The sequence below is a fragment of the Mustela nivalis genome, assembly GCF_964662115.1.
Source record: "Mustela nivalis genome assembly, chromosome: 4".
Taxonomy (NCBI): Eukaryota; Metazoa; Chordata; class Mammalia; order Carnivora; family Mustelidae; genus Mustela; species Mustela nivalis.
Genome location: NC_139023.1, coordinates 152,917,091 through 152,933,975, shown reverse-complemented (window position 1 = coordinate 152,933,975; position 16,885 = coordinate 152,917,091). Strand labels below are relative to the sequence as shown.

The 16,885-nt window shown below is 36.1% G+C and overlaps 1 protein-coding gene across 1 annotated transcript in view; it reads right to left on the bottom strand.

Moving 5' to 3' along the window:
- The window catches only part of GLRA3 (glycine receptor alpha 3), a 192,970-nt gene that overhangs the window by 124,377 nt on the left and 51,708 nt on the right, over window positions 1-16,885 (bottom strand). Inside the window, exon 3 of the mRNA XM_082726943.1 lies at window positions 746-813. Within this exon, the coding sequence (XP_082583069.1) occupies window positions 746-813 (68 nt within the window). The remainder of the gene's footprint in view (window positions 1-745; window positions 814-16,885) is intronic.

Sequence of the window (16,885 nt, the reverse complement as noted above, 5' to 3'; positions counted from 1 at the left end):
ATAGTTTCAATTAAAAAAACTTGCCTGCTAGACAATTTTACAGATATTGAGAGAATCATGAGTCTATCTCTGCATTTTATTTCAGCTGAAATGCACAAGAAAAGCAGCAGTGCAAAGCATGATCTTTAGAGAATGTTATAAAATCCAAATCAGAATAAATTTGGTCTGTAATGATGATTTTTTGGCTTTAATAACTTCATTATATAAAATGTTCTTGATTACATACTAATGAAGTCTCTGTTAATGAGTTTCAATAAAGTAAATGTACCACACTATTCACAAAATATTTATGTTATTTCAGCAAATACTATATTTATTTGGAAAAGTAATCAAATAAAATACTTAAAATAATACTGTAAATACATTATAAGCATACAGAATAATTGAACATGAAACTATTTGCTCCTATGTTTCTGATTGGTTATTAAAGAGCATTGAAAAGAAAGAATTTAAATGGTAAAACTTTAGTTTTAATTTGAGACTTAATATTTAATTACCAAAATGGGAAAAATCAGTCTTGTTTTCACTTACATTTATTCTCTAATATACAGTCTCCAAATGAAACGTTATTACCTGCAGTTGATTGCAACTTAATTATACCAGTAATTTTATTTTTAAAAATCTCATTATATTAATTTTGGCTTTAAATTACATAACACTAACAGAAAATTTGTCATTAACATAATCACAAATCACTCCAGTGATTTGTTACAAAGTAAACTTGTTACAAAGTAAACATGCCTACCATGGTTGTCTCAGCGATAGAACCAAAGCTGTTTATGAATATGTTGCATGTGACATTAACAGGAGGGCCTGTTAAAAGAAAGAGAGATTAAAAAATAAGGACTATTTAAAATATTTTCAAATAATTCCATGTGTTTCATTATTAGTTTTTTAAAAAAGGAACATATATATTTTTATATTTGTATACACACAGATGCTTAAAATTGAACGCAATCATTCTGCAAAATAGTCCGAGTTAAAATCCAAATTCATAGTCTCCTTTGAACACTGATGTTGGCCATTATGTAAGTCATTAATCTCATTAAGTCTCAGATTCCTTGATCTAGATTATCTCTAATGATTTTGTAAATATCTGATTTGGTAAGTCCAACATCTGAATCCTTCAGGCTGTTTCTGTTGAAATTTTCCTCCATGTACTGGCCGTGTTTTCCTGCATGTCACATATTTTTTGTTGTTGTGAAAAACATTAGATATATTAGATGATACAATGTGGCAACTCTGGAAACCAGACCTCCCACCTATCTCTCAAAGTTGGTTGTTGCTGGTGTTTCTTACTGTTATTGTTTATTATTTAGTGACTTACCTGAACTAATAAATTTCTCCATAGTGTGCAGCCATGGAGGTGTCCATTCAGTGATCTTAGTGGTCAACTAGTGAACTAGTTATTGGTCAGATTTCCTTAATGCTTTGAACCAATAAGTCTTCCCCCCTTTGCCAGGGACTTCATGTTTTGGGGGCATGCCTTTAACATTCACACCTTTACCTTCACTTCTTTGCTTGCACAGGGTTTGCAGTCTGCCAGAGGTGAGAAGTTGGGGTCCTCCCAGGTCTTTCCTGGGTATCACACAGCCTTACACTTGTGTGTATTCTCTAGATCTACAAGAGGATATCAGAACATTTGAAAGCTGCCTATGAGCTTCTCATTCCTCAGATCTTCTTTTAAGATTTTTGCTCAAGATCTTGTTTGCCCAACTGGTATCATAGCCTTAAGCAGCTGGAGTGTTCAACAGTTTCTTGTGATCATTTTCAACAAATGCCCTCGGGTAGGATTTCCCCGCTAAGGGAGTTTCCAATCAAAGTCTGATGATGACAGACTTCCCCTCTGAGTGGGGTTCCTGTAGGGAGCAGCCCAGGTAAAAGTAACAGCTTTGGAGATGGACTTTCTGAGAAGCCGGCCTTTGATACCTGCTAGGCTGCTGGATTGCAGGGCTTCTGTGGTTGAGAGGCTATCGGTTTTTAAGGCTACCAAAAGCTCAAGAGTGGAGCCATATTTAAATGTCCTCTGTTTTTAGAGAAACCTATCAGTTTCACTTAAATACACATTTCTCAGTGTGTTGCAAGCTTTTCAGAGTCTCTGAAGGTTCATTTTGACCACTTTCCCAGTATATTTTCTGCTTTTTTTTTTTTGGAGCAGTGAATTTGTAGAGAATATTGCTCCCCCATTCCAGAAGTCCCCTGTAAATGCCTAATTTAGCATTCATCATAATACGAATATTTTTTGTTTATATAAGATCTATTTTTTTCATTCCTTTACTAAGTATTTAAAACTGTGTGTATAGCAATATGAAGAAGACATATCAAGATTATCACCTAGCAGAGCAGAAGAAATAAGGTCTTATAAATTGATGGGTACTTCTTGTTACCAGATATGGTACAGATTCATAGATACCATTTAATCCATATATCATTGAAAGTGGGTAATAGTTCATCATTTGCAAAATAGGGAATTAAAGCTCATAGAGGGTTACATAAGGTGCTAATATATAGCACATTAGAATTTGAACCACTGGTCCAATTCTAGGAATCATTTTTCCCATCCTATCAAGTTGTCTCATGATCTTCACGTGACATTACATCCAAAGCATTCCATTATCTGGCTACAGATTTTGTTACTAGGCTGACAGGTATGTAAATCAACACCACTGAAATATTACATGATATTAATAAAAGAACTCTGAGTTAAACTCTACCTAGTAGATAATGTCACACACAAAAACTAATATATGAGCCTGACCTAACAGCAGCACCTTGCCCTAAACATCTATAGGAATAAAAAAAAAAAAAAAAAAAAGGAAGTCACAAGAAATAATCACTTCAACTGATTTAGCGGATTCTTTGGGAATTTACCAGCCAGGCATATTTCATTAGCTTTATCTTGGAGCATAGCAGTGATCTTATGATCTTCCATAATCATTATATTGAGGATTGCTGCCACCTCTCTTCTGTGGGATCTCCTTTCATGGACTCCCTACATTTTTCTTTCTTAGCTTCTTTTTTTTGTTTTTAAATTTATTGTATATTTGCCCTGTTTCCTTGATATTTGCTTTTATATTTCTAACCCAATTGCCCTTTTAAAAATTTAATTTAATTTAATTTGTGTGTGTGTGTACCAAAATCCATTGGTGTGGTTTATGCACCACACCCAGTGCTCCATGCAATATGTGCCCTCCTTAATACCCACCACAAACTGAGGGTTTGGGTGGGGGGGAGGATGGGGGGTTGGGTTGCTAACCCCCCATCCTCCCCCCCACCCAAACCCTCAGTTTGTTTCTCAGAGTCCACAGTCTCTCATGGTTTGTCTCCCCCTCTAATTTCTCCCAAGTTATTTTTACTCTTCTTCACCCAATGTCCTCTGTGTTATTCCTTATACTCCACAAGTAAGTGAAACCATATGATAATTGACTCTCTCTGCTTGACTTATTTCACTCTTAGCTTATTTCTTTACTTTACTGGAACATATACTTTAGTAATTTCTTGAGAAATGGTGCATAAAGATAAGAAGCGTTTGACAGTTTGCTTGTTCACATTTTTTTTAAACATCCTCTCACTTAATTAACATCTACATTTGGTACAAAGTTTTAGCCAGAATTTTTCCCCCAAATTTTAAAGACATTTCTTTATTATTTTTTTATTTTCTTGTATTTCTCTTAAAAAGTACAAAGGCATTCTGATTCTTGGTCCTCTGTAAAGATAAAAAGGATATTCTTTTTTGCCAATATTAAAAAATAAATAAACACAATACCTCATTATTTAGGATAGTGTAAAATCATTTGTGGTTTCAATATACATTTTCTTGATTACTTGTGTACAATTTTCATCTTTGTTTTTCTACTCATTTTCTCATAGACATTTATCTTACTTGAATAAGATAGAAAAAAGAAACCAAAACTATTCAAAAATGAAGTCCATGATCCATAAGACAATGAATGAATCCTATGCACATTAAAATCATCTTTAAAAAAGAAATTCATACCTGATTTTAACCTAGATAATAGGGCATGCAACAAAGTACCAATATTTATAAAAGCTCCTCAGATAATTCAGATGTGCAGCAATGCTGGAAGCCACTGGCCTAAGGAATCCCAGACTGGGAAACATCTCTTCCCATTATATCATAGAGCTAAAAATGAACTGAGATTTTCTTATGGTGAAGAAATAGAGAGGAGTCAGAACTTAGAGCTGGGCCTTGAAAATGAAAGGCATTTAATTTTGATTATGTAGTGTAATTTTGAGTAAAATTTCGCTCAACAGTGCTAATAAAACAAGTAGAGCTGGTTTCTAGGGAGAAAATGGCAGAGAAGTAGCAGGCTGAGACTACATCAGATAGCAGGAGATCAGCTAGATAGCTTATCAAACCATTGCAAACGCCTAGAAAATCGACGGGAGATTGAAGAGAAGAACAGCAATTCTAGAAACAGAAAATCAACCACTTTCTGAAAGGTAGGACCGGTGGAGAAGTGAATCCAAAGCGACAGGAAGATAAATCGCAGGGGGAGGGGCCGGCTCCCAGCAAAAGGTGGAGCAACAGAGCACTAAATCAGGACTTTGAAAAGTCTGTTCTGCTGAGGGACATCGCTCCAGAGGCTAAACCAGGAGGAAGCCCACGCGGGGTCAGCATGGCCCTAAGTCCCATAGGGTCACAAAAGTATCGGGGGTGTCTGAGTGTCACAGAGCTCGCAGGTATTAGACCGGGGAAGCCGGCTACAGAGACAGAGCCGAGAAGTTAGCTCTCAACTCAGAATTACCTCGAACCGGTCGCAGGCTGGGTGAGTTCCAAGCACGGCCGGAGACCATGGAGATGGGAGTAATTAGGTGCTGTTCTCTAAGGGCGCACTGAGGAGTGGGGCCCCAGGGTCTCGGCTCCTCTGGGCCAGAGATTGGGAGGCTGCCATTTTCATTCCCATCCTCCAGAACTCTACAGAAAGCTTTCAGGGGACAAAATCTCCCCAAAGCAAATCTGAGTAGATTACTTAGCTCGGCCCCTGATAAGGGTGGTGCATTCCACATCAGGCAAAGACAGTTGAGAATCACTACAACAGGCCCCTCCCCCAGAAGATCAACAAGAAATCCAGCCAAGACAAAGTTCACCTACCAAGGAGAGCAGCAGAATTCCAGTGGAGGAGAAAGCAAAGCATGAAACTCATGGCTTTCTCCCCATGATTCTTTAGTCTTGCCGTTAATTTAATTTTTTTTTAATTTTATTTTTTTTCTACTGCTAAATTTTTTAACTTTTATGCTTTTCTCTTTTAATGTTTTCTTACTAGTTTACCATATATATATATATATATATATATATATATATATATATATAAAATTTATTTGTTTTCTTTTTTTAATTTTTTTTTCTGAACTTCTTTTTATCCCTTTTCTCCCTCCCATAATTTGGGGTCTCTTTTGATTTGGTTAAAGAGCATTTTCTTGGGATCTTTGCCACCCTTTCAGTATTTTATTTGCTCCTTCATATGCTCTTATCTGGACAAAATGACAAGGCAGAAAAATGCACCACAAAATAAAGAACAAGTGGTAGTACCAAAGGCTAGGGACCTAATCACTACAGAAATTGGTAATATGTCAGATCTAGAGTTCAGAATGACAATTCTCAATGTTCTTGCTGGGCTTGAAAAAGGCATGGAAAATATTAGAGAAACCTTCTATGGAGAGATAAAAGCCCTTTCTGGAGAAATAAAAGAACTAAAATCTAACCAAGTTGAAATAAAAAAAGCTATTAATGAGGTGCAATAAAAAATGGAGGCTCTTACTGCTAGGATAAATGAGGCAGAAAAAGAATTAGTGATATAGAAGACCAAATGACAGAGAATAATGAAGCTGAGCAAAAGAGGGACAAACAGCTACTGTACCATGAGGGGAGAATTCGAGAGGTAAGTGACATTAAGATGTAACAACATTAGAGTAATAGGGATTCCAGAAGAAGAAGAAGAGAAAGGGAAGCAGAAGTTATATTGGAGAGAATTATTGTAAAGAATTTCCCTAATATGACAAAGGGAACAAGCATCAAAATCCAGGAGGTGCAGAGGACTCCCCTCAAAATAAACGAGAATAGGTCCACACCCCGTCACCTAATAGTAAAATTTACAAGTCTTAGCGACAAAGAGAAATTCCTGAAAGAAGCCCGGGAAAAGAAGTATGTAACACACAATGGCAAAAATATTAGATTAGCAGCTGACTTATCCAAAGAGACCTGGCAGGCCAGAAAGAACTGGCATGATATATTCAGAGCACTAAATGAGAAAAACATGCAGCCAAGAATACTATATCCAGCTAAGCTATCATTGAAAATAGAAGGAGAAATAAAAAGCTTCCAGGACAAACAAAAACTGAAAGAATTTGCAAACACCAAACCAACTCTACAGGAAATATTGAAAGGGGTCCTCTAAGCAAAGAGAGACCCTAAAAGTAGTAGATCAGAAAGGAACAGAGACAATATACAGTAACAGTCACCTTACAGGCAATACAATAGCACTAAATTCATATCTCTCAATAGTTACTCTGAATGTTAATGGGCTAAATGCCTCTGTCAAAAGACACAGGGTATCAGAATGGATAAAAAAACAAAACCCATCAATATGTGGCCTACAAGAAACTCATTTTAGAACCAAAGACACCTCCAGATTTAAAGTGAGGGGGTGGAAAACAATTTACCATGCTAATGGACATCAGAAGAAAGCTGGGGTGGCAATCCTTATATCAGATCAATTAGATTTTAAGCCAAAGACTATCATAAGAGATGAGGAAGGACACTATATCATACTCAAAGGGTCTGTCCAACAAGAAGATCTAACAATTTTAAATATCTATGCCCCTAACGTGGGAGCAGCCAACTATATAAACCAATTAAGAACAATATCAAAGAAACACATAAACAATAATACAATAATAGTAGGGGACTTTAACACTCCCCTCACTGAAATGGACAGATCATCCAAGCAAAAGATCAGCAAAGAAATAAAGGCCTTAAATGACACACTGGACCAGATGGACGTCACAGATATATTCAGAACATTTTATCCCAAAGCAACAGAATACACATTCTTCTCTAGTCCACATGGGACATTCTCCAGAATAGATGACATCCTGGGTCACAAATCAGGTCTCAACCAGTATTAAAAGATTGGGATCATTCCCTGAATATTTTCAGACCACAATGTTCTGAAGCTAGAACTCAATCACAAGAGGAAATTTGGAAAGAACACAAATACATGGAGACTAAACAGCATCCTTCTAAAGAATGAATGGGTCAACCAGGAAATTAAAGAAGAATTGAAAAAATTCATAGAAAAAAATGATAATGAAAACACAAAGGTTCAAAATCTGTGGGACACAGCAAAGGCAGTCCTGAGAGGAAAATGCATAGCGGTACAAGCCTTTCTCAAGAAACAAGAAAGGTCTCAAATACACAACCTAACCACACACCTAAAGGAGCTGGAGAAAGAACAAGAAAGAAACCCTAAACCCAGCAGGAGAAGGGAAATAATAAAGATCAGAGTAGAAATCAATGAAATAGAAACCAAAAAACAAACAAACAAACAAAAAAAAAACAAAAAACAAAAAACAAAACAATAGAACAAATCAACGAAACTAGGAGCTAGTTCTTTGAAAGAATGAGTAAGATTGATAAACCCCTGGCCACACCTGTCAAAAAGAAATGAGAAAGGATCCAAATAAATAAAATCATGAATGAAAGAGGAGAGAACACAAATAACACCAAAGAAATACAATTATAAGAACATACTATGAGGAACTCTACACAAAAAATTTGACAATCTGGAAGAAATGGATGCATTTCTAGAGACATATAAACTACCGTAACTGAAACAGGAAGAAATAGAAAACTGGAACAGGCCCATAACCAGTAAGGAGATTGAAACAGTCATCGAAAATCTCCAAACAAACAAAAGCCCAGGGCCAGACGGCTTCCCAGGGAAAGTCTACCAAACATTTAAAGAAGAACTAATTCCTATTCTCCTGAAACTGTTCCAAAAACTAGAAATGGAAGAAAAACTTCCAAACTCATTTTATAAGGCCAGCATCACCTTGATCCCAAAACCAGACAAGGATCCCATCAAAAAAGAGAGCTATAGACCAATATCCTTGATGAACACAGATGTGAAAATTCTCAACAAAATACCAGCCAATAGGATTCAACAGTACATTAAAAGAATTAATCACCACGACCAAGTGGGATTTATTCCAGGGCTGCAAGGTTGGTTCAACATCCGCAAATCAGTCAATGTAATACAACACATTAATAAAAGAAAGAACAAGAACCATATGATACTCTCAATAGATGCTGAAAAAGCATTTGACAAAGTACAGCATCTTTTCCTGATCAAAACTCTTCAAAGTATAGGGATAGAGGGCACATAGCTCAATATCATCAAAGCCATCTATGAAAAACCCACTGCAAATATCATTCTCAATGGAGAAAAACTGAAAGCTTTTCTGCTAAAGTCAGGAACACGGCAGGGATGTCCATTATCACCACTGCTATTCAACATAGTACTAGAGGTCCTAGCCTCAGCAATCAGACAACAAAAGGAAATTAAAGGCATCCAAATTGGCAGAGAAGAAGTCAAACTATCACTCTTTGCAGATGATATGATACTATATGTGGAAAACCCAAAAGACTCCACTCCAAAACTGTTAGAACTTGTATAGGAATTTAGTAAAGTGTCAGGATATAAAATCAATGCACAGAAATCAGTTGCATTTCTCTATACCAACAGCAAGACAGAAGAAAGAGAAATTAAGGAGTCAATCCCATTTACAATTGCACCCCAAACCATAAGATACCTAGGAATAAACCTCTCCAAAGAGGCTAAGAATCTATACTCACAAAACTATAAAGTACTCATGAAAGAAATTGAGGAAGACACAAAGAAATGGAAAAATGTTCCATGCTCCTGGATTGGAAGAATAAATATTGTGAAAATGTCTATGCTATCTAAAGCAATCTATGCATTTAATGCAAACCCTCTCAAAATCCAACCCATTTTTTTCAAAGAAATGGAACAAATAATCCTAAAATTTATATGGAACCAGAAAAGACCTCAAATAGCCAAAGGAATATTGAAAAAGAAAGCCAAAGTGGGTGGCATCACAATTCTGGACTTCAAGCTCTATTACAAAGCTGTCATCATCAAGACAGCATGGTACTGGCACAAAAACAGACTCATAGATCAATGGAACAGAATAGAGAGCCCAGAAATAGACCCTCAACTCTACAGTCAACTAATCTTCGACAAAGCAGGAAAGAATGTCCAATGGAAAAAAGACAGCCGCTTCAATAAGAGGTGTTGGGAAAATTGGACAGCCACATGCAGAAAAATGAAATTGGACCATTTCCTTACACCACACACAAAAATAGACTCAAAATGGATGAAGGACCTCATTGTGAGAAAGGAATCCATCAAAATCTTTGAGGAGAACACAGGCAGCAACCTCTTCGACCTCAGCCGCAGCAACATCTTCCTAGGAACATTGCCAAAGGCAAGGGAAGCAAGGGCAAAAATGAACTATTGGGATTTCACCAAGATCAAAAGCTTTTGCACAGCCAAGGAAACTGTTAACAAAACCAAAAGACAACTGACAGAATGGGAGAATATATTTGCAAATGACATATGAGATAAAGGGCTAGTGTCCAAAATCTATAAAGAACTTAGCAAACTCAACACCCAAAGAACAAATAATCCAATCAAGAAATGCGCAGAGGACATGAATGGACATTTCTGCAAAAAAGACATCCAGATGACCAACAGACACATGAAAAAGTGCTCCACATCACTCGGCATCAGGGAAATACAAATCAAAACCACAATGAGATAACACCTCACACCAGTCAGAATGGCTAAAGTTAACAAGTCAGGAAATGGCAGATGCTGGCGAGGATGTGGAGAAAGGGGAACCTCCTACACTGTTGGTGGGAATGCAAGCTGGTGCAACCACTCTGGAAAACAACATGGAGGTTCCTCAAAATGTTGAAAATAGAACTACCCTATGACCCAGCAATAGCACTACTGGGTATTTACCCTAAAGATACAAACGTAGTGATCCAAAGGGGCACGTGCACTGGAATGTTTATAGCAGAAATGTCCACAATAGCCAAACTATGGAAAGAACCTAGATGTCCATCAACAGATGAATGGATAAAGAAGAAATGGTATATACATATATAATGGAATACTATGCAGCCATCAAAAGAAATGAAATCTTGCCATTTGTGATGACATGGATGGAACTATAGGATATCACGCCTAGTTAAATAAGTCAATCAGAGAAAGTCAACTATCATATGATCACCCTGATATGAGGAAGTGGAGATGCAACTAGGGAGGTTAGGGCTGTAGGAGAAGAATAAATGAAACAAGATGGGATCGGGAGGGAGACAAACCATAAGTGACTCTTAATCTGAGGGTTTTTGGGGGAGGGGGGTCCAACTGTGGGGGTGGGGTTATGGACATTGGGGAGGGTATGTGCTATGGTGAGTGCTGTGAAGTGTGTAAACCTGCTGATTCACAGACCTGTACCCCTGGGGATAAAAATACATTTTATGTTTATAAAAAAATAAAGATTAAAAAAAACAAGTGGAGCCTGTGCAGTTAGGAAGAGCCCAAAATCTATTGACAATCAAGATGCATAGCACATAAAATTAAACAGATATAAAAAGGAAATTGTTTTAAATATGAAGGATAGATTTTTAAGAACAAAAAAAGTTCTTGAAAGTCCTGAATCCCAGAGGTGTTATAATTATTTGATTACTAGTAGAAAATTTTTTCAGTATTTCTTCTTTTAATTTTATTTTTTATTTTTTTAAAGATTTTATTTATTTATTTGACAGACAGAGATCACAAGCAGGCAGAGTGAGAGAAGTAAGCAAGCTCCCTGGTGAGCAGAGAGCCCCATGTCGACCTCGATCCCAGGACCCGAAGATCATGACCTGAGCGGAAGGCACAGGCTTTAACCCACTGAGCCACCCTGGCACCCCTCTTTTTTAAAAAAAATAGATCTTTTTGTAATATTTACTTATTGGAGAGAGAGAGAGCAAGAGAGCACAAGCAAGGGGAGCTGCAGAGCGAGAGGGAGCCTGATGTGGGGCTCAATCCCAGGACCCTGGGATCCTAACCTGAGCCAAAGGCAGCTGTTTAACTGACTGAGCCACCCAGGCATCCTTTTTTAAAAAAAGATTTCTTTGTTATTTCTAAATATTTACAAATGTTTAAATTTGTGAGACAATAAGTGTGTCTTATGTGTCATTATGCAAGAAAGGAGAAAGCATGAATCTTTTACCTCATGATTATGTTACCCCAAGAGAAGTATAAAGTCATAATTAACTGTTAGATTTCTTTTGACTTAATATAAATCTAAGGTATTGAACTCTAAAATATGTACACAGAGTATCTGGGAATCTGGAAAAGCTAAAACAAATCATTCATATTTTCTAGGTTATTCTCTGTTTCCTAGAGAACATGAAAACTGCTTTTTCTTTTGCTGCTCACAGTAATATGAATCTAGGGAATATTGTTTAGCTTGAGATAAACTCTCTGCTCCATCGACTCACAGCCTTTGGAAGAGGGAAACACAAGAGCACTAGTATCGGGTTAATTCATCTTCCAATAAAATGTTGATGGAAGTGTATTCATATTGTGGGGACATGGTCCCGTGTTCAGCTGCCACTATGAGACTGCCTTCTCCATCTGACTTTGAATTCTTTGGCTGAAACTGGAATAAATAAAACAGTGAGGGGAGTGGGTAGTGATTTTTCTTTTTTTTTTTTTTAAATTAATTTTAATTTAGCAAGAGTCAGGGCCTTTATTTTTGGGACTTTAATTTCTCTGTGGACGTTGCCTAAAAAGGGAAGCATTTTTTTTACTATCTCTTTTGAGCTCATCCTTTAAATTTAAGTATTACAGAATTAATTATATATAATTATATATTTATATTTAATTTATATTATATATTATATTAATTTTATATAAAATTATATATAATTTTAGAAAATGGTGGTGAAAAATAGAATGAAGGTAAAAATTCAGCATAGGCTTTAGGATGTATTAGAGATATCTGTTCGAATGCATTTCAGTGTCCTCTGGGCTTCATGGCACTTCCTAATGATTCCAGGAAGGTTCTGAAAGCAGAAGTACTGAGTCCTGTGCTAAGAGGAGGACTCCTCTGAAGTATTTGTCTCTCCCTAAAATGTGGCACTAGCATCCCAAGTTGACAAGAGGCTTGCGTAGTAAAGGTCAATAAGGAAAATAACATGTTTCCACAGAAGAGTAAATGTCAAGGGAGTAACTAATGGAGGCTTTCACTTATAGTTGGGATAATGGTATTTTATATTCTATAAAACAGACTTCAACCCTTGCCTCTTCAACATGCCTGCAATCACATGCAGAAAGCTCCTCCTAAAGGCAGAAAGCCAGCCTGGTTTCAAAGTCTAAATTTCATTTGGTAATAAAGTAAATCACAGTATTCTTAGGTATGTTATTATTTATTCTAGTGGTTATCACATGTGCTCTTTGCCTGATAATGAAACATACAAGAGTTCTATGTAGTTCCCATTTGACTACTTAGGTGTGTGTTCTTTTCTTCAGCAGAAAGAAAGTGAATGAACTCAGGACACTAAACCTTAATTCCAAATTTCAAAACTAGAGCAGACACTGACTTGAAATATGTGTGTATGGGTGTGTTATATACAGGTATATTTTATATATATATAGTGCGTGTGTGTGTTATATATATAATTTTAAGAAAATTAATCAAATAAATTAAATAGATTAAATTAAATTAATTTTATCTTTAGAAAGTTTAAAAACATACTAAAAGTATAAAGCAACTTGAAAATAAAAAGCATTGTTTTTAAAGTAGTCTTGGATTAGATCATGGAATCTCTTTGATGTGATACAAAGTATTTGGAATTTACTTTATGAATCTGAGGGAACCATTAAAGATTTCTGATCATGGTTGTGTAACAAACAAACACAACATGGTGAGTTGTGGAATGGATGGCAAAAGCTTAGAGAGAGAGAAAACAAGAATTTATTGTTACAGTCCAGAGGGGAGATAGAATGGCCCTGACTAAGGCAGAGACAGTGGAGATGGACATAAAGAATGAAGTGGACACGGGACCATAAAGTTTATAAAGCACTGTCTATACTCTAAGCTTCTGGTCTGGCAGATCAGAGCAGCAATCTTAATCTTTCTATCTTAACTATTGATACGTATATTCAAAAACTTTGTAGAGAATGAAGCTCAGAGAAGATTGCAGATATTCTATTGCCATTACAGAGGGCACCTGTTCAGCCCTCCTTGGCCAATTTGCTACTTCTCTGTGCCAGGGCAAAAGCTGTTAAATCCATCTAATACACTGCTATGTTTAGCAATGGAGAAAATAATTGCTATAGCATCCATATGGCAAATTGTGCCTTTAAATTGTTCATTACATTAGCCATCGTTGGTCCTGAAAAGCTAACAACAGTACTTGCAGATGTTTTCAGCAGCATGTTTTTTTTCTTTTAGATGTCCTTTAAAGAAACACAACATGCCTTTAAATTCAGAGATGCATAAAGGCAAAATAGCAAAGTGCATTGCAAAGACTTGGCAATTATATTATTGCACTTCATACTAGGAAAAAATTATTCACAAGGCAAAGCTCAAGCAAACAAAGAAACAAGCAAAAAACAGCTCAAGTGTTCGTGAAAATGATTCTAAGAAATGTTTAGCATAATGTTGTATTAAAACCTCACCCTTTTAAAAGACACAGAATGCAATTGAAAGACTAAATCTCAAATAATGTTGTATTTACATTTATATACATGTACATCTCTATGTACGTGTCACATATATATGTAGTTATGTTACAAGGAGAGTATTAATTGTATTTACTTACTTATTTTTACATTAAAGATTTTATTTATTTATTTATTTATTTATTTATTTATTTATTTGAGAGAGAAGGAGGGTGGGCAGGGGCAGACGGAGAATGGGAAAGATAATTGCAGCCTCCCTGTTGAGCATGGGGCCCTGTGCAGAGCTCCATCTCAGGACCCTGATATCAGGACCTGAGCCAAAATCAAGAGCTGGCTGCTTGACAGAATGAAACACCCAGGTGCTCCTTATTTTATTTTTTAATTGAGAAAAATAAACTTGATGACTTTATATCCACATTTTAAATTACTTATTCATATTTGAAGAGAGTTTGAAAACTATGACATAAAAATAGGATTTAGTTTCTTCCTTCTATTCTCTTTCCTTCGGGAAAGAAAACGCAGTCTTAAAGCCATTCAGTCAGGCAACAAAAGGTGGATGTCCATGTTGAGATGACTATGGGGAATGTGGTAAACTAGACAGGATGAGAAGGACATCGGAGGGGAAGGGATATATAGACACACACAGAATGCTGGAGCCAAAGTGAGTGAGGAGGATATTCCTCAAGAGGGGCAGCTGATGTGGAGTATTAGAGACGGGTTAAGAGAGTGTCCACATGGGGGCATCCTGGAATGGTCAGTCAGAGTCTGATCATGACCCTAGGGCATTTGTGTGGGAGAGGATGTGGCAGCAGGCAAGGGAGATTTATTACATGTTGATCAAATACATCATTATTTTAAGGATAAAGGGAGCCAGGTTTCTTATTGTCAGATAAAAAAGTTAAAATATGGTAACTGAGCAGCTAGAATAAACTTATGGTATCAGAAATAACAGTGTGAACCATGATTTTTAGTAGACAAGTAAAGATAGAGATGTAGATTAATATATATATATATATATATATGAATATACACAAGTGTGTATGTATATATGTATATGTATTTATACAAATACATGAATGTGTATAGATATATCCTGGAATACACCAACTTAATCAATTATCAAAGTGAACATTAACAGTGATGGCAAAGATTAATGTGGTCCACCATCTGATTAAATGCAAAATCAGAACAAAGCATCACTTCTGTGATATTTCTATTAGGATGCATTATTTAAATTGAATCATGAAGAAAATTACTAATGCAAACTGAAACATGTTCTGTTAAGTAAAGGAATAATAATATAATTTTTAAAGTCATGAGCATGACAGTCATAGAAAGCATGAGGTTTTCGTTCAGACTGAAGGAATCAAGGAGAAATGACAAATAAAATACAAGACACGATTTTAAAATGGATCCTTCTGCTACGAAGCTGTTATTCAGATTATGGATAAAATTTGAATGGGTGTCCACCATTTATAATGTAACAATATATTCATGTTAATTTTCTTGTTTCAATGGTTAAGTTGTGCTTGTCTAAGAGAATATTATTTGTCTAATAGACTCAAGTATTGGGGCATCAGGTCAACAACTTTCAAGTGGCTCAGGAAAAAAAAAATGTTTTGTGCTGTAGTTGCAAATGTTCTGTTAATCTGAAGTTGTTTTAAAATAAAAAAGGGAAATTACCACAGAAAAATACATTAAAAACTAAAATCAAAGAAAACATAAAATGTAGGGGCCACCAATCTAAATTAGTGAGCATTTCAGGTGAACATTTATAGTTTTAGAAAGACTTATTGAAGACATTCTTCCTATTAAAATGACCTGTATTATGTAAAAATGCAAGTAGAAAATCACCTTTTTCAAAAAATAATTGTGCACTTTATTTAAGAACAATAATGTCTGCCTGAGTATAAATAGTTAAAATGGAGAAAATGAGTTGCTTATACTTTTCCCTGAAAAAAGAAACCAGGTAGGAAATAAGTATTAGGTACACATGCCATTCTGGGGTTAGAATGTGTTATAGAAGAATAGACTATTTGAAAACTGGATTTGTGATGTGGGAGAAAGGGACTAATACAGACAAATATTACAGATAAAAAGACAGCAACTACAAAGACATTGTGAAGACAGCCAGTGCTATTTCTAGATAAAGAAAGTAACCATTAGAGATAGAATGAAAACAAAAGTAACAAAAATGCAATAAAAGTTTGGAAAGAACATGTATTCGTGGGATTGCTAAGAGAATACTTTCTGCCTGGATCCAAATTATACTTAAGGGTTATCAAACAATAAGATCAAAAGAAAGAAGTAACATCCAGAAACAGTTGGTAAAATGGCCTAGTAAAATAATATTTTATTGTCTATGGATGTACATTTATTTGCTCTCTGATTTCTTTTCATCTGTTAAACTGGCTTCTAGTTTCAAATGACTCCTAGGGGCTTCTATTTCAAGATAGAAAGATGAACATAGCTTCCTTTCTCTCTGAGAGCATCAAATGATGTTAGCAAATAAAAATGAAACTAAACACATCACACCAAAGAGAATGGAAGGAAAGTCATAATTAGTTCAATGACATAGAATATAGAAGGCAGAAAAAAATGGTTGATCGATGGAACAGGCTAAGCTTAAATAAAATAAATGCAGGTTGGGACTGCCTGGAGAAGAGAGCTAATGAGCTAAGAACAACGCAGGGAGGCACAAAGCTTAGGGTCATCCTCTGCAGGAAAAGAGGTAGGAAGTTAAAAGGGGTCTGCAGGGAGAGGCCATGGGTACTAGTCTCAGAAGTTCCCTGCTTCCCGCCCATATTCCCACAGAGTAGGAATGGCTTGGGGTGTAACCCTCAGGAATTTTTCCTTTAGATACTTTATCTATCTATCTATCTATCTATCTATGTATTTTTATTAACATATAATGTATTATTTGTTTCAGGGGTACACGTCTGTGAATCATGAGTCTTACACAATTCACAGCGCTCACCATAGCACATACCTTCCCCAATGTCCATCACCCAGTCACCTTACCCCTCTCACACCCCTCCTCTCCAGCAACACTCAGCTTGTTTCCTGAGATTAAGTCTCTTGTGATCTCTCTCACTCTT